Here is a 23,786-nt window from a genome sequence, read left to right as displayed (position 1 = left end):
GTGGTTACAAAATTGATTGGACACACCTGGTAAGCAATACTATACACATTAAAAAGTTAAATAGTGTAGCTATGTTATCAAAAAACCTTAAGGTTAGAACTACCTTACTAGGCGTTCTGATACTTGTAGCTTGGAGTTGAATTTTTTGATAACATAGCTACAGTATTTCACTTTTTAATGTGTATAGTATTGCTTACTGGAAATTAACATAATTCAATATGTACTAAAGATACATTTGTGAGATTTGATCTTTCTTGAATCAATAGCCTATTTTTCAGAGCTTTATTGAGAGAAGTATTGAATAATTTGCAGTTTATAGGCTAGGTGTAAATACATCATGCTGCTTGGTTAGCAAGTGTCACTTCCTCCTGATTTGGTTCCCATCAAGGCTTGAACCCAGGACTTCTGCCTTCCTAACACACATGACTGCCCTCCTGAAGCATCTTACCAGTTGGCACCATGTGAAAAGCTAGTAATTTGCTGGCGCAAATGGGGACACTTCAGGCTGAGTAGTAGCCAAAGTGCTACATTGGCAAGGTTGAGTCACTGAATCCTATTGGTGTATGTAGGAGTATAATGATCTGTCTCTTGTGTTCACATGAGAACATGAAACCACAAAGTGCTTAGGAATTCCCACAGAGCAAGCCACTTATTGCCCAAGGTAAACAAAGAGTGTGTGTTTGTTACGAGTATGCGTTATTCAAGAGTCATCCAAAACACTTGATGCAATCCAAAACTTTACAATTACTATTTTCTTTGAGTCACCATGCCCTTAGTCTAATCAAGTCTGAAACTTGCACTGGGTGACAAGAAAATGTTTTGTTGTGGAATATTTTCCTGCACTGCAGGAAATGCAAACTTGTAATGTGTATAGGTTTAAACAGGCTTCTAAAGTTTGTAATTTCCACTTTAAAATGTCAGAATTGATTTGCATTAACAAAAAATGTAGCAACACCTACAAAAAAAATTCCATTAATTATATAATCCATATAATAATTCACATTTCCTGTTGGTGCAGGAAACTGTCTCAAATTAAGATCTCTCATCTGTACCTTATAAATGCTTGGTAGATGTATAAGGTTATATGGAAGTGTTTACAGTACAGACTAGACTAGAGACAAGTCAGGACAAAGCTGTTCCACCAAAGAATGACAACACAGCTGATCTGCCCCAGCTCCTTCTCATCTAATCAACAAGCTGTTCAACACTAAACACACACAAGCACTATCCAATTTTCCCTGGAGGTTCTCTAGTATTTGTAGTGTAAATGTGTGTATTACCTGTCTCAGTATTTGGAGTAGATTTGTTTGTTTTTCATAGATATTGATTTTATCAGATTAACACTCAGTAGTTTGTGGTTTCTATGGGCCTTTTGCAATCAAAAAGGTTTCTGGGTTCAACGACTGAGAACATTCTTTTTGGGCTGCGAGAATACAAGATTAGAATTATATAACAAATTAGATACTGAAAACTGCGAATGAAAAGCAAATAAACACAAGGCAAAACCACAAAAGACAACCAGTATTGATTTCAATGAGATTTTCCCATGTTTTGTGTATCTCAGTTTTGTCCCTGTTTTTAGTTGAACAAGTACCAATGCACATCTGTAGAAGGTATATAACTGTGTGTAAAAAATAGGGAAAACACCTCTGTAAGGTTTCATTAGTGGTGACTAATCTGAAAAAGTCCCTGAGACATTTTTCCTGTTCCTGATAACACTCCCTGCTCTGAGACGGTAGTATCACTGGGCAGAGCTCTACCTGTGCGCATGGTGTTTCAGTTAATATTTCATCTAAGGATCAGCTAAAAACAACATTGTGGAGCTAGAATAGGTTCACTCACATATAAACCTGGGACATACTGTACATTCATTTACATATTGTTATATTACTGTCTCTGCTGCTTGTTCTAAGGTTCACATTCATTCCTGTCCTCACTTGCAACATAGAATTATCTTAATGATACAGATACCTGGAGCAGTTATAGGGCCATTTGCTGTAAAATGTATTCCATCACTGGGAGAGAAGAACAGAGTTGAAGTAACATTTACCAACTGCAACAGACATCCCATAGCAGCCTAAACATGCCAGCTGCTTCGTTCAGTGTTGTTTGTTTCTTATGAAGTCATCTGTTTCGTTACAAGTATTTATTCGTTATATGTTGCACAAAATGTGCAGTGTCTTGTGCTTGAAATTACACTTGTGCAACGCAGGCTCATATCTATAGGGGAGGCATGTTTGGTGGGAAGCAATGTTCCATCAGGCGATGCCTCCCCATTAAACCAGGCCTTCCCTCTTTCTAGCATCATAGGCATTGTGTAGGTACACAGTGCTACTGTAGGCTATGTCACAGTCTGCAGAACAGCCACAGATCCACTTGTTGTGTCTTTAGGGGTTACTATCGCAAGCTTATTGCATGCCAAGAGCTCAGCCAGCATTTTATTGGGTGTAATGAATGCATAATGAAGGCCATTAGCAAAGAATAAGACCCAGCACTTCCTGTTTCACATTGATTCAGCTTTACAACAAGACAGACAACTAGCTATCAGTTTGTTTTAGTGGCCACAGGCTCTTTGCTTGGCTGGCATCCGTCTGAGCTGATTTTCTAGGAAAGCGTGAGTAAGACAGTTGTGAACCAGTCGCTTATTGAGAGCTTGCAAAGTAGGGACTGAGTCATGTCTGGAATACCTTGATTGTTCAAATAGTTAATTGCTTTGATAAATATATTAATAATGGTAAGGTTGATAGGTTTATTTTGAATTGTACACAATTGCAGAATACAGTAGGCCTACGTAAGTAAGTAAATAAAATATTTTATTTTGTGTGAATTTACTGGTAATTGAGATACAATATTACAGCTAAGCAGCATTAAGCAGTCTCACAAAGTAGGGCATAGGGCTGTTGTAGGGCATAGGGCTGTTGTAATAGGGCTGTTGTAATAGGGCTGTTGTAATATCTTTCAGTCTAAGTAGGGGGAAGCGTTTGTTTGTGACTGAATCGTGTGGATCTGCTAATGTTATGGCCTCTTGTGTGAGGCAGCCATGTTGCAAGCCAACTGGCATTTACTCCTGAGGTGCTGACCTGTTGCACCCTCGACAACCACTGTAATTATTATTATTTGACCCTGCTGGTCCTCTATGAACATTTGAACATCTTGGCCATGTTCTGTTATAATCTCCATAGGACTGGCCAGCCCTCATAGCCTGGTTCCTCTCTAGGTTTCTTCCTAGGTTCTGGCTTTTTAGGGAGTTGTTCCTAGCCACCATGCTTCTACACCTGTGTTGCTTGCTGTTTGGGGTTTTAGGCTGGGTTTTTATACAGCACTTTGTGAGATCAGCTGATGTAAGAAGGGCTATATAAATACATTTGATTGAAATTTGATTGAAAGGATCTGCAGAGGTGGTTGCGCTGTGAGACCTGGGTGCCATACCCGAGCCTGGACGGACAAAGCAGTTAAGGGCTGTTGTTCCCTTAAGCAAGGCACTTTACCCCTAAGTGCTCCAGGGGCGCTGTTTGGCAGCAGGCTCCCAGCCTGTGATGTGTGTGTTATGTCAGGTTGGGTACTGTCTGTGACAGTATAGTCGTCCTCACTATACTGGTAAGAGTCTGATGATTGTAAGCCTGTAACATTGGTATCTGACAGCAACCTTACACTCTAAAAATAAAGATCTTTTAGGCGTTCTTCAAATTGAAACTGTGTGGGAACCTCTAAGTTCTTCGAATAATCATTTTTTACCCCTCCCCCCAATTATTATTACTATTAATCAGCATAACAACAATAACACAATATTTTTGTTTAGTGGCAAAGCAGAATTCAAAAATCTAAATATGATGTAAACTCCGAGCAGAGCTCCAAGTTCAATCAGTTTATCCTCTGGTGTGTTAATGTGTTGATATCCTTTATATCCATAGCCAGAATGATTTTGCAGTGCCTGGTGAACGAACAGGTTTCCAGTTATATTCATGTAGGGTGAAGGGTGAAGTCTGTGAATACAAAAATAATCATTAATAATTATACAAATGATTAACAAAACATGCACACGGCAGTATTCATACCATCGGTTTTGTGGTAAATGTGAAGGAAAAAAGTGGTTCGCTTTTGACAACGGTTTTCATACACATACCTTGTCCATAATGTAGAGACCTCTGGGATCTTCATTGAAGAGGTCAGGGAGAAGGAAGATGGCTGCTGTGACTGAGTCCTATAAGGTTTTAGAGAAACCATTAATAAATGATAGCCTACATGTGATCTGCATAACATTATGTGACAAACCAATACCAATTGTACATACCTTTGTGTGCCTGATCAATATACCTGCAGACACAGACACACACAAATAAGTTGGGTAGTTCAGTCACCTGCGCCCAATGCAGCTATAGCCTTCAACATATTCTTAACTCTTTGTTGATTAACATCCCATTGAATTGTGTCCATTTTCTGTTTTAGAAATAATTTGAAAAGCCACAGCTATTTGCACAAATATGAAAATAGAGATGGTATCATCATAAAACAATGTCAATGTAGATCAGATAAGGGAGAAACCTTACCTTTAATTGAGGAGATCTTAAAAATGTTCAGTTAAGGGCCTGCACCTGCTGTTTTCTCAAATTTAAATCCACATTTTTCAATTGGGCAGTTAGGTTCCTGCAAGAACCCCCAAGAACTGAGGTTCCTCGATGAATATCACCTTCTATGGTGTTCTTGGAAGTACCTTTTAGAGTGTGTCATCTAAGAGGCCATCTAATCCAGCTCTTTCAGATCAGTGAGAGAAGGTGAGATGTAGAGGTTATTTTAAATACACAGTAGCAGCAGCTCCTATAATGTGTGCAATGTCATAACTACTCGTTCTATAAAGAGCAGCACTACATGGTACAGACTTACTGCCTCTTAGGGCTATCTTTGTTCACCTGAAAAACAAAGATACAAAACTGGGATTGAAATTAGATATTTTTTTGCCAATGACTTAGCTGCCTTACAAGTCTCAGAAATGTCTTGACATTGCCTGAAACATAGACAATAAAACAATCCCTCTAGTTTGTTTTTCTGTTTTTCTGCACAGTATACCTATAGCATGTAATACTGTCTAGAAAGGCTGATCAGACTGTCAAGGTTTTTCATGTGATTTTTCCACCATATAGCTATTTCAAACTACTACCATGGTCCATTAGCCAACATTTCCTGCTACAGAATGCAGGATATGACTTCATCCCTAGGACGTAGGAACACTGATTCTATCATTCCATACCGTCCCTCATCATAATTGGGAAATTTCTGAGTCATCCTCAGGGTACAAGGTCAGATTGTATCAACACCTGAAAAAGCAGACACATATGGAGGGATGTGTAGAGACATGTCCAAAGTGATTATGTGATTTTGACATGTGCGTACGTTTGTAAAAGTGTTTGCTTAGTCATTGCAAACATTGTCATGCTCTGTCCCATTAACTGGAAACTATAGAGCAGATCTAGAGCTAATATTAAAACTGTATAAAACTTTACATGAAGATTATGAAGCCTTCAGAAATACCCTTGTTAATAAATAGTTTAGGAGAAAATTACATATTATATACTACCATAACCATCTCTACCCATCATGGCCTTATTTACATGAACATTTATTGTGTTCCACAAGTCTAGTCATACATCAACCAATAGATTCTGGTAAATACAGCAGCAGCCAATTGGCTGCTATTGTACTAGACTCTGATATGGGAATGTATACTGTTCTGTATCTGCGGGCTAAAGCCTAATCTCACTCCCAAATCTCAGTTTTTACCCCATTATTATCCTGATAGCATACTTTCACAATGTTGCATACCTCTCTGTATGCTCATCCACAGATAACCACTTGTTAACATGTGGGTAGGTAAACCAATTATTTTGTGGTACCTTCACGACACCTGGAACATGTCTAGAGATATTGTACTAGTCCTGTTAGGACAGGAGCTCTCAAACTGTCATGCCTGCTCCCGCTCCCCCTCTCTGACGCTCGAGGGCGTCAGGCTGTCCATCATTACGCACATCTGTCACTATCGTTACTCGCATCTGCGCTTCATTGAACTGACCTGGACTCCATCACTTTATTGATTGCCTCCTCTATATCTGTCTGTTCCTCAGTTTGATCCCCGTGTCAGCATTAATGTCGTTACGTTTCCCTTGTCCAGACGCTGTCCGTGTTTTGCTTCATGTCTGTTATTTATTAAATATTCACTCCCTGTACTTGCTTCTCATCACCCAGCGTCTGTCCTCACACAAACATAATTCACAGTATGATCTAGGTGGTCCCCTACTCCATACACTGTAGACACAGCACTGGAAAAGATGATAACTAAGAAAGAGAGCAATAGGCCTCGCCTCGGCAGAGTTTGAGTCGGTGGGACATCATAAGGCAGGGGGACAACCTGGTTGACCGTCCAGGCTCTGATGCAGCCCTGCCTGATATTAACTTTTCCCCTCTGACCCCCAGGTCGATCCCCAGACAAAGAACCAGGGCGACCCCTGAGAGGACCATCAGATGCTGACCTGGAGTTTGCGGAGGTATTTATGAGAGGAGGCATAGGCTGTTACCCCTGGTAAGACAAGCCTCTTCGACTTACTATTGCATTTTAGAGTGCTGCTACTAATCAGAGGTCAAGTTTGAGATGGTTTTATTGGCAGACTTTTAGAGGCTCCTACAAAGACAGTGAGTGCAGCCTTGCTCAGGTGTGTTGCTGGTTCTACTGTTTGAACAAGCGCTATTCTTTAATAGGTTGACCCTATTATTTCAGAGGTGATCTTGTGATTGACTGGGCTGTACTGGAGCGGGTCGAGAGTTTCAAGCTCCTTTGTGTCCACATCCCTAAACAAACGATCATGGTCCAAACACACCAAGACAGGAGTGAAGAGTGCATGACAACACCTTTTCCCCGCCAGGAGACTGAAAAGATTTGGCATGGGTCCCCAGCTGCACCATTGAGAGCATCCTGATCGGTTGCATCAGCGCCAGGAATGGAAACTGCTTGACATCCGACCGTAAGGCGCTACAGAGGGTAGTGTGTGCAGCACAGTATATCACTCGGGCCAAGCTTCCTGCCATCCAGGACCTATATACTAGGCAGTGTCAGAGGAAGGCCCAAAAAATTGTCAAAGACTCCAGTCACCCAAGTCATAGACTGTTCTCTCTGCTTCCGCACGGCAAGAGGTACTGGAGCGCCAAGTCTAGGTCCAAAAGGCTCCTGCTACACGTTGTTTATTATCTATGCATAGTCACTTTACCCCTACCTACATGTACAAATTACCTCGACTAACCTGGACCCCCGCACATTGGCTCGGTACCGGTACCCCCTGTATATAGCTTCATTATTGTTAATTTATTGTGTTACTTTTTATTACATTTTTTACTTTAGTTTATTTAGTAAATATTTTCTTAACTCTATTTCTTGAACTGCATTGTTGGTTCAGCGCTTGTAAGTATTTCACGGTTGTATTTGGCGTATGTGATAAATAGCATTTGATTTGATTTGATGCTGCAGATATAAGAACTGTGCCAGCCAGTGTGATCTGGAGAGCATATGGCAGCAATTTATATTTAGTTATTTTCCATCTTGCTCTACTTAACTTTTATTCAAACATATAACATGGTGTGTTATGCTTCATTATGTTTGGCTTCATGACATTTTTTACATCTGTGCTTAAAGTGCTTAAAGCTGAAGTAACAAGTCTACAAACATTTGATTGGTGTCTCTGCGCCACTCAGTGTATGTTGTCAATTATATGAAATGCTACCAATATTGTATAGTAAATAATGTAACATTTGATTGCTACTATATTTAGAAAGCATGACAGTCTTTTCAAGCCCTATTCCACCACTTTTGTTGAATAGGAAAAAAAGTATATATGATATTTCATATTTTCATAACATTTTTAATATGTACTTGAGCTTGTGTCCTCAAAAGTGAATGCACATCAGCAATTTATATATATATATTTTTAACCAGAATGGGGAGTTTCAGAGCTACGAGTGAGAAGCGCTACAGGTGAGAACAGCAACCCTGAGCTACAGGTGAGAGTTCTGATTCTGAATGATCCATCTACTTCTTCAAGGGGAATGTTAAGTAGAAATATGACCCCAAACATGTCACTGCCACAGGGCCTGCCAATGGGTTGTAGGAGTGTACAGGACAATTTAACAACAACACACTGAAGAGGGGAGATAGCAAAGTCATCTTCTGCTCAAAATCTCACGCTCTCCCTTAACCCCAGAGACGGTTGTCCAAATTAGGGAAGACTCAATAGAGGAACCGAGTCAGATGCATGAAAGAGATGTGACATTTTGATCTGGAAACAACCACAACAAGTTGGTTTACATCATTACATAGACTCTGCAATGCCTTATTACAGAATCCCACAACTTTTAGCGATGAAACATTCTGTAAGCAGGATAGCTATTGAAATGCTTGGTTGAATTGACAGTATGCTGTCCGCTCAGGGAAGTGAAGAAAGGTGTTGCATGGTTATTTGATGTGACACAACCTGATAATGATGAAATTATATAATAAATCAAGTGTAATGCTATAAAAAGTCTAATCAGGGTTAAACCAGATTACAAAAAGTCTAATAAAAAGTCTAAAAGCCCAGGAACTACTGTCTAGCATTGTTACACTTACTGCCTAATGATTACTGTGCATTTCCTCTGATATAAAACATTTATAAACTATACAATTATTATATATTGAGTGTGAAATGGTCTGTCAATATATGAAACAATAATTCCAATCTTGCGGGAAGCCTTCATCTAATGGAAGTAGCCTCCGGAAGTGTTTTGCTCTCATGAAGTTCACACAAAGCTACGGGATTGCTTGCTTGTGTCTGTGTCATTCATAGCACTAGAACCCCCCCCATCGATATTGATTTAAAAAATACATAAATGTATATCTGTTCTATAAACAGTGGCACTTGTCTCACCAGGAGCATTTGTTTTTGTTTTGTTTTTTTGGAAATGAGCAGCCAGTGTCATGGTTAAAAAAAGTCTTAGTACATACTGCTGTTCTATCACACATGCAATGATGTCTGTGTGAAAAAAAGCATTGTTTGAAGTAACATATTGTAACAACAATGTTATTGTAATATTGCAAACGGATGTGTCAGTTTCACCACTATGGATTACAGTTGAAGGTTGACTAATGCTATTGACTATCGCAATTACCTGAGACCATTGAGTCATACAGTACAGTATGTGGGAAGGATAGTTCCTCTTGTTGCCCCATGTTGGAAGATTGCAGAGGCTGACTGAAACATAAGGAGTATATCTTCACAGCTGGATTGTGTACCAGGTAACAATGAATGAAATCCAACAGTGTTAAAATTACCTGGGGTGTTGACAGCCTAAGTGTCAATGTAACTGCATTATTTCATAGTTATGCTCCTGTAAGTCAGTTGAACTGCTCTAGACTATTTGAATCCTTATTTAAATGATTCACTGCATGTTTCTTTGCTGTAGGTAGTTGGCAGCATAACCCATAGTGACAAGGCTGATGAGTAAAGGTTGGCATGCTACTAATTGAGAGTAGGCTACTATGAATCTGTGGGGTTGCCCTGGCGATGCCAACTTAGCGTGACTCTGTCTGTCTGACTGTCCTCAGCACTGCTCATTTAAAACCATTACCTTCACTTTATAAATTCCATGGTCATAATCAGTTGTTCAGTTCATTATCGATGTGTCTATGTAAATTAAAATAATGTATCTATTACACACATATTACACTAGAGGCCCAGAGGCTGGAGAAGAGGACCAGTCGCCGGAAGGTTTGAATCCCAGGCCGGGCATTAAAAATGAACTGACAACCAGAATGCACCTGGTATTAGATCTCCTCCTTAACCTCTTTAACCCAACCATAGTGCCAGAGGCGCTGCACTGCAGCTGACCCTGTGCTACTCCCAAAGTATGGTATTTTTCCACTTCTGATGGACTATAGTGCTACAGGTGGACATTTCTTGATTGATGGGCATCATGGGTCGTTGCACTACAGTAGTTTGGGGCCGGTGTCTGTGAAATGGGACAGCAGCCAACTAGCCAACTCCATGGGCTGCATCGGTTTCCTCTCTCTTTCTTTTTAATAACCAAATATTACATTGACTTTTGTTTTGATAAATAAATTTCATATCACTCTTTTACACTTGACTTAATATGATGGAAATAATCATTCCCTCCTATACATGCAATAACAAGTTTTTCTGAGAGAGTGGTACATTCTACGATACTAAGTACACAAAGTGTTTTTCGCAATAACTTAGTAATTTAGAATGTGAAATACACAATAGATTGATGTCAGCAAGTAAGACAAATATAAATCAATATACCAATTATTTAGAGGATATGACTATTGATAACACATTTATTTTAAGCTTGTTGAGCTTTATTTCTGTGTCTGAATACAGTTTTGTGGGTATTTTTGTCTTCCAATTTATAGTACATTACAGTACATTGTGAAAAGTAATTACGATTAAGGCAGTGTTTTTGTCTGTAATAATGTATTTGGTGTCTGTCATCACCTTGATTTCCTTCCTCTTGTTTGATGAGGGTTTTACCAGTGATGACTCACTGACATTGCTCAACTCTCCGGGCTTTGAGCGTATATAAGACTACTCCTGGCCACAAACCACACAAAGAAGACACTCTTGAGAAAGAAGCATCATGAAGACTTTCAATCTGTGCTTACTACTAATCAACCTGGCAATAGTGGTTCACTCTTTGCCAATCTCGCCACCTAGTAAAGAAGATGAAGCCCTTGCAGAGGTATGCTTCTTGTCACATCTTTTGCTAGAAGGGCCTATATGGGTTTTACAACTGAAATGATTGTGATGGAATAGATATGTACATGATATGGCTTGGTCAGTTTGTTATTGTAAAAGAGAATGTTGATAATAAAAATACATTGGACTTAGTTGTGTTGAACTATTGATGTGCAAGAACTATTGAAATACTTGCTTAGTTAGATGCTATACTCATAACACAGTAAAGTCATTGTTTATCTTAACACTTGTTGTGTGAGCCTTGTACACCTACCATAGGATATTATATTCATAACTGTAGTAAAGGTCACCATAATGTACTATCATGTTAACATCATGCTTGCTGTGTCTTCTGTAGACGTACCTGAAGAGGTTTTTTAACCTGACAGAGGAGACGGGTCCTGCGTTCAAACGGGGGCCCAGCCAGCGGAGCAGGAAGGTCAGCGAGATGCAAAGTTTCTTTGGCCTCCAGGTGACAGGAACCTTGGACGCTGAGACTGTGACGATGATGAAGAAGCCACGCTGTGGGGTACCTGATGTCCAACTCAGCCGCTTCACCACCTTCGACAATCGCAAGTGGCAGACCAACCAGGTTACCTACAGGTGAGAGGAGTGAGAAAGACTCATTTGACCATGGTGAATTTATGCTAAGAAAAAATAAGGCTTGTCATGTTAACATTTAGTTATGTGCGTTTATTAATCAGGTGGTCTTTAAACTTTGAGAAAAACATAAAGGTAAGTATCCACTTAGTGTGGATAATAATGTTGTTGTATTTGCAAACATCAAGTTATGTACAGAGACAGTGATGATAGCCCTTTGAGGAATGTTTTTCTAATGTTGACTGTTGGTGTATTGTGTTCTTCAGGATTGAGAACTACACCCCTGACATGACTGTGGCTGAGGTGGACAACTCCATAGAGAGAGCACTGCAGGTGTGGGCCAAGGTCTCCCCCCTGAGGTTTACCCGCATCTACAGTGGCATCGCTGACATCAGGATCACATTCGGCACCAGAAGTAAGCAACTTTTATCCTACCCAACACATTGAAACAGAAAAATACTGCGAAACGTTTATTGCACATTATGATGCATTGTGGGAAGATTTTGTCAGTGGGGAAGGAAATGCTATATTTCGAGTGGCACTGTAATTCCATTGCACAGAATACAGTACCAGACCGTATTTTTGGAGTGCCGAAAGCCTTTTGTCCACTCGTGAGTAAATGGCATTGCTGTCTGGCTCATTAACATATTTTGAGGGGTGCCTTGTAAGAGGCTATATTTGTTGCACCCATTAGTGAGAATGCTGTACCAATTTAACTGGTATGTGGTAATATTGCCCCATCAATTTACAATGTATAGGGGACAGATTGGAGTGGCAGCAAGTCTTAAACCTTTAATTGTCAACCTCAAATTACCTAGCAGCCAACCTGCTGGCACCAACCCCATGTAATTACAGCAAAATACAAACATTACCTCCCCTAATTGAATATCATTCATTCATCCATTGCAGTATTGTACTGTGTGTAATTACACAGTACATGATTTGATACTGTATTTAGATTACAGGTGGTATATTGCAATATGAAATACAGTAACTTACTAACCACTTGCTGCTTGTAAGTTACTGTCATATTCACAGCAACCCCTTTACAGTGTACTATAATTAGCTAATAAGCTGATGTACCAAAATGTCATACTGTAAATGTTCACAAAGAATGTATCCATTTAAAAAGGGAACATAAAGTACTGTATGTACTGTACAGTGCTTTGTTTTGAAAGACAAGCGGTCACTTCAAAGGCTCTGAGGATGTTTTTGTATAGCAGAGTTAGAAATGGAGGGATGCAGGGAGATACCTGTAGAGGATCCACTGTTTACATTCCTCCTGTCAGAGTGTAGTGCAGGTACAGACCTATTCAGGGGCACCCTCCACTACATGCCACTTACATAACCAACATCACCATCACTCACAAACACAGACATCCACAATGGTCTCGGTGGCATTCTACTGCACTTTAATCTCTTTTACATGGTTTGATGTGCTGACAGAATGGAGAGACACCCAAATACCACTTACATAACCATCATCACCACTCGTAATCTTAAACATATACATCCACAGTAGCATCAATATCATGTCACTGCTTGCCCCTCACTGTAAACCGTATTTACAGTTTGAGGAGTTGAAGGGGTGTTATTAGAGCCACTCTGCCTTATTTCACCTTCTGACGTGTTACGAAGTGTATCGGTTTTAAAGAAACTAACATTCTATATAAATAATTTGAATATAAATGTTTATACAGTATGCATTTGTCCTTATCTCTGATGGCTCAAATGATGATTTCTCCTGTCTGCGTAGATCATGGTGATTCTTACCCCTTCGATGGCCCTGATGGCACCCTGGCCCATGCCTTCTCCCCCGGCGCTGACATTGGAGGAGATGCTCATTTTGATGATGACGAGTCCTTCAGCTTCAGCTCAACCAGAGGTGAGACCCTCTATCACAACGATATGTGGAACATGACTTCATTTTCGCTGTTTCAATTGTACGACAGTCCTGAATGACATGTCATGATAATTGCCACAAAAGAGTAGAATATCTGTAATTATGTATTGTCATCATAAAGGGTACAACCTGTTCTTGGTGGCTGCCCATGAGTTTGGCCATTCCCTCGGTCTCAGCCACTCCACCGACCCTGGAGCACTGATGTACCCAGTGTACAGCTACACAGACCCCAGCACCTTCTCTCTGCCCCGCGATGACGTCAACGGTATCCAGCACATCTATGGTCAGTATTCAATTATCTTTTCTCCTTCTGCCCAGTTTGCTTCAGCTTTATATTGCTAAATTCCACTTTGTTTGCTTTTGACTGATCAACAAAAAGGCTCAGGCCATATCATTTATATAATTGATCTCCAAGTCATTTTATACTGGAACTTGAATTAATGAGTATCTGTGTGTCCTCCAGGTCCTAACACAGATGTGAACCCCAAACCAGACAAGCCAGATCCTACACCCCCTTCCACCCCTAATGTCTGTGACCCCACCCTAGTTTTGGATGCTGTCACCACTCTACGTGGGGAGAAGATGTTCTTCAAGGGCAGGTACAGCAAATCATGTAGCCTAGATCAAATGTTCAGTGACTTATGGTAACCTACAGCTCAAAAAAAGTAAATGAATGACACGGTTTCCCAGGAAAACAGGTTGCTTGTTCATCTGTAATCAAGAGCTTTAACGTCCTGATGTCTTCCCTCCATCCTCAGGTTCTTCTGGCGTAGCTACGCTCAGAGCAGCAAACCACAACAGAGCCTCATCAAGAACTACTGGCCCGAACTCCCCGACAACATCAATGCTGCTTACGAGAGCGAGCTATCTGACAGAGTTTTCCTCTTCAAAGGTATGGCAGAGTCACCAAATGCCTCAAGTTAGCCCTGTTATGGCTGTAGTCTCCATAACTTGTCTAGAGACATATCAGAGCTAGCCTCATACACTACAGTGGCTTGCGAAAGTATTCACCCCCTGGGAATTTTTCCTATTTTGTTGCCTTACAACCTGGAATTAAAATTGATTTTTTTTGGGGGGGGGGGGGTTGTGTCATTTGATTTACACAACCTGCCTACCAATTTGAAGATGCAAAATATTTTTCATTGTGAAACAGACAAGAAATAAGACAAAAAAAACGGAAAACTTGAAAACGTGCATTACTAGTCACCCCCCCTCCCCCAACGTCAATACTTTGTAGAGCCACCTTTTGCAGCAATTACAGCTGCAAGTCTCTATAAGCTGGCACTATGGCTGTAATGAATAATGTGTGAATATGTCTCAGCAATACATTCTCTGTCCCTGCAGATAGTCAGGTCTGGGCTCTCTACGGCTATGACATCGTCCCCGGTTATCCCAGAAACCTGAAGAGCTTGGGCCTGCCCAGTACCGTGAATAAAGTTGACGCCGCCCTGTACGATGTAGATTCTCGCAAGACCTTGTTCTTCGTTGATGACAACTACTACAGGTTAGTGGAGTCTGTTTAATCATTACAAGTTATTACATTTTTATTCATTTTTCTATGTACTGTGTATTGCCAATCTCACCAATATTTCTGTTACCGTAGCTACGACGAGGCAATGAAAAGGATGGACAAAGGTTTCCCCAAGCGTGTGGATGAAGGGTTCCCAGGCATGACAAGCAAAGTGACTGCAGCCTTCCAAGTCCGAGGTGAGTGTGATACAGCATCTAAACACATTGCAAGCCAAGCATATGGAAATAAACAATGACGTGGAAAAAATGTTGATTCAACCAGTATGTGCCCAGTAGGATGTCTCTAACTTCTCTACCCTATATGGTTTTACAGGCTTTACCTACCTCTATAGTGGCTCCTATATGTTTGAGTACAGCATGAGGACCAAGAGACAGTTACGCGTGCTAGGAAACAACTACTTCCTGCCCTGTTAGAACATCGACACCCATGAGCCGTTTAAAGTAGCAGCCATGAACAACAATGAATGCAGCCAAATATTTTTTTAATAATATATAATATAGTTGTTGTAACTTTGAGATTTTAAAGATTTGTTTTCTAATAAATATTTTTGTCACATGTCTATTTAAATATCTATTCAAATATCTATTCATGCATCTCAATTATTTGACATGTTTCTTGATTAAATTGTAACCTAAATAATCTGAAAACATGAATGTATTGAATGAAGGCCAAACAAGTCTTTACACTTTGCATATTCAAATAAATTCCAAGTTATTGAGATTTGTTTTGCCTTTTACTATGGTGTACTTATTTTGGAAACAGTATGGAGAAAAGATGCGTATTTGATCCATTGCTTCAAATGACATTACCAAACAATTCACTTAAACAAATATACAACCCACAGAGGGTCCTACTAACCACCCCAAACAACCGCAAACAACTACAGAACAGGTGTCCCAAACAACCCGCAACAACCACAAACAGATACACCAAACAACCCAAAACATCCACAAGCAACCACAAACAGATAAGTTAAACAACCCAAACAAAGCCAAACAACCACAAACAGGTACCACAAACAACCACAAACAACCTCAAATAACCACAAAAACAGGTAACCAAAAGAACCCCCAAAAAACCCAAACAGGTACCCAAAAGAACCCAAAGGTACCCTGTCCCAAATAATGAGAAGCATCCAGCTGCAGATTATGCACGCTGAGGCCACCTATTATGAACAAAACCTCAAAGTGCATTTTCTGGCGTATTTTTGCGTCTCAGTTGGTATGTGTTCTCTAATGCCCTGGACCACAGCTATAATATGTCACTAGCTCTGGTCCAAGGCATAGCTAGTAGCTTGCTATGGTCCCCACTCGCTCTGGTCCAGGGCATAGCTAGTAGTGCTGGTCTGCTACTAGCTAGTGTGAACCAGAGCTAAACCAGAGTTAATGCGGATCAGAGCTACTAGCTACTAGCTGTACACTGGACCAGAGCAAGTTAGTGCGAACCAGAGCTCGACTAGAGTTAATGTGGACCAGAGTTAATGTGGACCAGAGCTAGTAATTTACTAGCTACGCCCTGGACCAGAGCTAGTGCGGACCAGCGCTACTAGCTATGCCCTAGACCAGAGCTAGTGTGGACCAGTACTAGCAAGCTACCAGCTATGCCCTGGACCAGAGCTTGTGACAGATTATAGCTCTGGTCCAGGGCATTAGAGCACTGCACAAATACCAACTCAGATGCAAAAAAATATAATCTGAGACGCAAGCGCATGCTCTTTGAGGTTTGCAGACCAGGTGGCCTCAGGGTACATAGTCTGCAGTTTGATGCTTCTTGTTGGTTGGGGTACTTTTGGGTTCTTTTTGGTACCTGTTTGGGGTACTTCGGGGTTATTTTGGGTACCCGTTTCTGGTTGTTTAGAGGGATTATTTAAATTTTATTTTACCTTCATTTTTCTAGGCAAGTCAGTTAAGAACAATTTCTTATTTTCAATGACGCCTAGGTACAGTGGGTTAACTGCCTGTTCAGGGGCAGAATGACAGATTTGTACCTTGTCAGCTTGGGGATTCAAACTTGCAACCTTTTGGTTACTAGTCCAACGCTCTAACCACTAGGCTACCCTGCCGCCCCGATTAGTAGGACACCCAATGGGACATGAAATGGAATGGATATAATAACAGAGATAACAATGAAGGAACTCAATCTTCTACATGCCACACTGATTTAGTATACCACAAGGTATAACTAAACTAATTATTTAGGGAAATTATATGGTGTGTGACTTTGATCTGGTCTGCCTAGACTGCTAGATATTTTGTTATTTTCACGGTAAAATATAGATGAGAACATTTCGAAAAACCGCTCTGCCATATCAAGCAATGATCCTCTTGTAATGAAATACAAAGGCCAATGAGTATTATGGTCCAAACACACAAAGAAAGTCATGAAGAGGGCACGACAATGCCTTTTCCCACTCAGGAGACTGAAAAGATTTGGCATGGGTCCCCAGATCCTCAAAAAGTTCTACAGCTGCACCATCGAGAGCATCCAGACCGGTTGCATCACCGCCTGGTATGGCAACTGCTTGGTATCTGACTGTAAGGAGCTACAGAGGGGAGTGCGTAAAGCCCAGTACATCACTGGGCCCAAGCTTCCTGCCATCCAAGACCTACATATATACTAGGCGGTGTCAGAGAAAGGCCCCAAAAATTGTCAAAGACTCCAGTCACCCAAGCCATAGACTGTTCTCTCTGCTACCCCATGGCAAGCGGTAACAAAGACATTGGACATCTAGGTCCAAAAGGCTTCTTAACAGCTTCTACCCCCAAGCCATAAGATTGCTGAACAATTAATCACATGGCCACCCGGACTATTTCCATTGACCCCCCCACCCTTTGTTTTTACATGCTACTCGCTGTTTATTATCTATGCATAGTCCCTTTACCCCTACCTGTATGTACAAATTTCTCGACTAACCTGTACCCCCGCACAAATACTCAGTATCGGTACCCCCTGTATATAGCCTCGTTATTGTTATGTTGTTGTATTTTTTATTTTATTTTGCTTTAGTTTATTTAGCAAATATTTTCTTAACAATTTTTCTTAAAACTGCATTGTTGGTTAAGGGTTTGTAAGTAAGTATTTCACAGTAAGGTCTATACATGTACATGTGACAAATAAAATTTGACTCGATTTGAGCAATGGAAAGAAACCATGAGCTAGCATGACAGTCCCCAGGCTACATGAGAAAATGACACACATTTGGCAAATATTCTGGTTTGCTTGATCTAACCTCCATTATAGTCCAGTGACACAGGAGAAATTATATGTTATGACACATCAAAAACAGGTAATCATTTGTCACATCAGTATGAGCCATGCTAACGATACACAAAGAGGCTAGTCTCCTCTTGTGACAGGTGCAAGCTCGGAGTCAAGATCCTCCCCTCTTGCCAATTAAGTATTTACAATTGCCTAATCCCCTGTTTCTGCTCTTTGAACTACAATTAAACACATACATGGATGTTAGAGTAGGTCAACATCAGTTTAACAAGTTTCTCCTGTAAGAAAATATTCCACAGTGATTAATAAAATGTTGTATATGTCTGAACGCTTGCTTGGATTGAATTAATCAACCACTTTAAATAATAAGTGAATAATAGTCTAAATAATAGACTTCCTCTCAATCCTTTTCCTATGTTTTAAGTTGTCAGCTTCAGTGTACATCCAGTAGTTTGTGTTAGAAGCTGTCTGCAAACTTTCTGTATTCTGCATCAGGACGTCCGTACATAGCTAGCAATAATTATGGTAATGCATCCTTAGTCCCTAACACCACCATGCTTCACCGTAGGGATGGTGGCAGGTTTTCTCCAGACGTGATGCTTGGTATTCAGGCAAAATAGTTCAATCCTGGTTTTATTAGACCAGAGAATTTTGTTTCTTTTGGTCCGAGAGTCCTTTAGATGCCTTTTGGCAAAGTCCAAGCGGGCTGCCATGTGCCTTTTACTTAGGAGGGGCTTCCGTCTGGCCACTCTACCATAAATGCCTGATTGGTGGAGTGCTGCAGAGATGGTTGTCTTTCTGGAAGGTTCTCCCAACTCCACAGAGGAACTCTGGAGCTCTGTCAGAGTGACCATCGGGTTCTTGGTTACCTCCCTGACCAAGGCTATTTTCCCCCAATTGCACAGTTTGGCCGGACAGCCAGCTCTAGGAAGTTGTTAATGTCTAGGAGCAACAACGGCTGAGCGGGGAAGTGGAAGGCCACACAAGCTTGCACAACAGGATTGCCGAGTGCTGAAGCGCACAGCGCGTAAAAATCGTCTGTCCTTGGTTGCAACACTACTGAGTTCCAAACTGCCTCTTGAGGCAACGTCAGCACTGTTCTTTCTGAGCTTCATGAAATGGGTTTCCATGGCTGAGCAGCTGCATACAAGTCAAAGATCACCATGCGCAATTCCAAGCATCAGCTGGAGAGGGGTAAAGCTCGCTGCCTTTGGACTCTGGAACAGTGGACAAACCTCTGCTTGGCGGATGCCAGGAAAACGCTACCTGCCCCAATCCATAGTGCCAACTGTAAAGTTTGGTGGATGAGGAATAATGGTCTGGGGGCTGTTTTCATGATTCAGGCTAGGCACCTTGAACGGAAAACGCTACGGAATACAATGTCATTGTAGACAATTCTGTGCTTCCAACTTTGTGGCAACAGTTTGGGGAAGGGCCTTTCCTATTTCAGCATGACAATGCCCCCGTGCACAATGCGAGGTCCATACAGAAATGGTTTCTCGAGATCGGTGTTGAAGATGTTGACTGGCCTGCAGAGAGCACTGACCTCAACCCTACAGAACACCTTTGAGATGAATTGGACAGTGAATGTTCCAACATCTAGTGGAAAGCCTTCCCAGAAGATTGGAGGCAGTTTTAGCAGCAAAGGGGGGACCAACTCCATATTAATAATGGCCATGATTTTAGAATGAGATTTTTGATGAGCAGGTGTCCACATACTTTTGGTGATGTAGTGTATTTAATCTGCGTTGTTTACAGTGGGAGCAAATTAAACATAGAGGGCAGAACAAGCAAGGATGTAGGCAAAGACAAGCACGAGCTAGCGAGATCCTATTAGCGTGCTGTAGCATGTTTTTGATATTTCCGTTAGGGAAACTCAATTCGACCTTGGAATCCTCCTAAACATCACAATTTTGTACAAATTTGGCAAAGCGTCAAGTCTATAAATCTTAGTGCACTGTGTTCATAAAAGATTCCAGTTTTGGGAAGAGAAAAATGTATTGAGATCAGATGTTTCATCGATAAGAAAATTAGCAGAACATTGGCCCAGTTTCACCTAGTTCCATCCTCTCCCACTAGCCACGACTGGACTGCCTCTCACTACCATATTTAGCGATAAGAAAACGTTCTTCTTCTTCTTCGATAGGCTTTAACTGCGGTTGGCATCCAATGTTAATGGTGCAATACTGCCACCAGCGTGACGGGTTATTGAATAAGAAATTTAAAAACAATTGCGGGAAAGGGGGAAAACACGTCAACTAACAAAACTCATCGCACTTCTTCAATCACAGTCCACTCTAAAGTACATCCCTACACAAGCTCAGTGGCCTGCAATGGCGGGAACATTCACTGACAGGGGGCGTAAAAAAATGGTGCCGATAGATAGGGCAGCCGTGCTTCAAGCCCCTATGCAACTTTGCAGTATTTTGTTTTCTTATGTGTTATTTCTTACATTATTAGCCCAGAATTTTTTTTGTGTTATTACACACAGCCGGGAAGAACTTTTGGATATCAGAGCGACGGTAACTCACCAGCATTACCAGCAATACGACGAGGAATATGACTTTCCCGAATCGGATCCTACGTTTGTTTCCCCCAGGGCAATCGAACTGATTCCAGAGGCTGATCCTAAACACCGTCGGTGGAGAAGAAATACAAGAAGTATTCGGAGGGGACTTCTTGTCCGACTCAGGAGGCACCCACTGCTTACGAGTATATTATTCGCTAATGTTCAGTCTCTGGACAATAAAGTTGATGAGCTCAGGGTGAGGATTTCCTTCCAGAGAGATATCAGGGATTGTAACATACTCTGTTTCACAGAAACACTCGACCACTGCTACTCGAAATCCCGGGATGCCTACAAGTCCTTCCCCCGGCCTCCCTTCAGCAAATATGATTACGACTCCATTTTGCTCTTCCCTGCTTATAGGCAGAAACTCAAACAGGAAGTACCCGTGCTAAGGACTATTCAATACTGGTCTGACCAATCGGAATCCAAGCTTCAAGGTTGTTTTGATCATACAGACTGGGATATGTTCTGGGTAGCCTCCGAGAATAACATTGATGAATACACTGATACGGTGACACGGTGATACGGAGTATATCAGGAAGTGTATAGGGGATGTTGTACCCAATGTGACTATTAAAACCTACTCTAACCAGAAACCGTGGATAGATGGCAGCATTCGCGCAAAACTGAAAGCGCGAACCACTGCATTTAACATGGGAATGACTGGGAATATGGCCAAATACAAACAGTGTAGTTATTCCTTCCGTAAGGTAATAAAACGTCAGTATAGAAACAAAGTGGAGTCACAATTAAACAGCTCAGACACAAGACATAAGTGGCAGGGTCTACAGACAATCATGGACTACAAAGAGAAAACCGGCCACGTTGTGGACACCGATGTTTTGCTTCGGACAAGCTAAACACCTTCACCAGCCTTGAGGATAACACAGTGCCACCGATGAGGCCTGCTATCAAGTACTGTGGGCTCTCCTTCTCTGTGGCCGAGGTGAGTAAACATTTAAGCATGTTAACCCTCGCAAGGCTGCCAGCCCAGATGGCATGCCGAGCCACGTCCTCAGAGCATGTGCAGACCAGCTAGCTGGAGTGTTTACGGACATATTTAATCTCTCCCTATCCCAGTCTGCTGTCCCCAAATGCTTCAAGATTGCCACCATTATGCCTGTACCCAAGAAAGCAAATGAAACTCAACTAAATGACTATCGCCCCGTAGCACACTGTCTCAACCCCTGGTCCTGGGTCTCAACCCTGCCCAGTGCAACTGGGTCCTGGACTTCCTGATGGGAAGCCCCCAGATGGTGAAGATAAGAAACATCTCCACTTTGCTGATCCTCAACACTGTTGCCCCACAATGGTGTGTGCTCAGCCACCTCCTCTACTCCCTGTTCACCCATGACTGCATGGCCATGCACGCCTCCAACTCAATCATCAAGTTTGCAGACGACACAACAGTAGTAGGCTTGATTAACAACAATGACGAGATAGCCTACAGGGAGGAGGTGAGGGCTCTCGGAGTGTAGTGTCAGAAAAATAACATTTCACTCAATGTCAACAAAACAAAGGAGATGATTGTGGACTTCAGGAAACAGCAGAAAGAGCACCCCTCTATCCAAATCGGAAGGACAGCAGTGGAGAAGGTGGAAAGTTTTAAGTTCCTCGGTGTACATATCACAGACTGAAATGGTCCACTCACACAGACAGTGTGGTGAAGAAGGCGCAACTGCGCCTCCTCAACCTCATGAGGCTGAAGAAATTTGTATATCTAAGACCCTCACACGTTTTTGCAGATGCACAATTGAGAGCATCCTGTTGGGCTGTATCACCGCATGGTACGGCAGTAACACAAGTGTGTGTGGAAGGGCGGTAATACTAGTGTGTTTGGATGGGGGGTAATACTAGTGTGTGGAGGGGGGGTAACACGTTTGTGTCAAGGGGGGTTAACACTAGTGTGTTTGGGGAGGGGATAACACTAGTATGTGTGGGGGCTGGGGTAACACTAGTGCCTGTGGACAGGTGTAACACTGGAGTGTGTGTGTGGAGGGGTAACACTAGTGTGTGTGGAGGGGGTGTAAAACAAGTCTGATTGGAGGGGGGATGACACTAGTGGGATTGGAGGGGGATGACACTAGTGTGTGTGGAGGGGTAACACTAGTGTGTGTGAAGGGGTGGGTAGCACTAGTGTGTGTGAAGGGGTGGGTAACACTAGTGTGTGTGAAGGGGTGAGTAAAACTAGTGTGTGTGAAGGGGTGAGTAACACTAGTGTGTGTGAAGGGGTGGGTAACACTAGTGTGTGTGAAGGGGTGAGTAACACTAGTGTGTGTGGAGGGGGGTCTGGTAAATAGCAGGATGACCTCGGGAGGCAGTGTAAGTCCTGGCTGTTAGCCTCTTAGATGAGAGAGGGCCTCATCTTCCTCAGGTTCATGATGGCTTCGTGGGGCAGTATGGGCTGAAGTGGGTGGTGACAGGCATATCTTGGCAAGACGCACAGACTCTTCTTCGGGGCGATACGCCCACAACCGCAGAGCTCTCCAGAGGGCGGTGCAGTCTGCCCAACACATCACCAGGGGCAAACTACCTGCCCTCCAGGACACCTACAGCACCCGATGTCACAGGAAGGCCAAAAAGATCATCAAGGACAACAACCACCCGAGCCACTGCCTGTTCACCCAGCTGTCATCCATAAGGCGAGGTCAGTACAGGTACATCAAATCTGGGACCGAGAGACTAAAAAACAGCTTCTATCTCAAGGTCATCAGACTGTTAACCAGCCATCACTAGCACATTAGAGGCTGCTGCCCTATAGACATAGACTTTAACCATTTTCCACTTTAACATTGGAGCACTAGTCACTTTAATAATGTTTACATATTTTGCATAACTCATCTCATATGTATATATTGTATTCTATTCTGTTCTACAGTATCTTAATCTATACCGCTCTGATATTGCTTGTCCAAGTATTTATATATTCTTAATTCCATTTCTTTACTTTAGATCTGTGTGTATTGTGTGTATTGTTGTGAAAATGTTAGATATTACTTGTTAGATATTTCACAACACCCGCAATAACATCTGCTAAACACGTGTATGTGACCAATACAATTTGATTGGATTTTGACAGGATTTCTGCCATTTATCTGGGTTTCCCTGTCTTTCTAAAGTCTTTGAAAGCCAAGTTAGTAAACAGATCACTGACCATTTTGAATCCCACCATACCTTCTCCGCTGTGTAATCCAG

General features: G+C 41.8%; 2 protein-coding genes across 5 annotated transcripts in view; both read left to right on the top strand.

Moving 5' to 3' along the window:
• The window catches only part of acer3 (alkaline ceramidase 3), a 33,929-nt gene extending 23,386 nt beyond the window's left edge, over positions 1–10,543 (top strand). Inside the window, exons 11-13 of one of the 4 annotated variants that reach the window (XR_010457127.1) lie at positions 6,466–6,536; positions 6,767–7,010; positions 7,976–10,543. Coding sequence is in view for 2 of the 4 variants with exons in the window: in XM_064981666.1 (XP_064837738.1) it covers positions 6,466–6,501 (36 nt within the window). In the remaining 2 variants the exon portion in view is untranslated. The other 3 variants (XR_010457126.1, XM_064981666.1, XM_064981667.1) reach the window with 3 other exon arrangements.
• Positions 10,544–10,633: 90 nt separating this feature from the next.
• On the top strand, positions 10,634–15,523 carry LOC135550653 (collagenase 3-like). Its single transcript, XM_064981664.1, has 10 exons — positions 10,634–10,773; positions 11,128–11,372; positions 11,636–11,784; positions 13,126–13,254; positions 13,394–13,555; positions 13,736–13,871; positions 14,031–14,164; positions 14,617–14,776; positions 14,876–14,979; positions 15,116–15,523. Exons 1-10 carry the CDS (start codon positions 10,672–10,674, stop codon positions 15,214–15,216), a joined length of 1,422 nt encoding a protein of 473 aa, XP_064837736.1. The 5' UTR covers positions 10,634–10,671; the 3' UTR covers positions 15,217–15,523.
• Positions 15,524–23,786: the final 8,263 nt, after the last annotated feature.

The sequence above is a fragment of the Oncorhynchus masou genome, chromosome 12 (genome assembly GCF_036934945.1).
Source record: "Oncorhynchus masou masou isolate Uvic2021 chromosome 12, UVic_Omas_1.1, whole genome shotgun sequence".
In the NCBI taxonomy this organism is placed as follows: Eukaryota; Metazoa; Chordata; class Actinopteri; order Salmoniformes; family Salmonidae; genus Oncorhynchus; species Oncorhynchus masou.
This window is presented reverse-complemented; position numbering and strand designations above follow the sequence as displayed.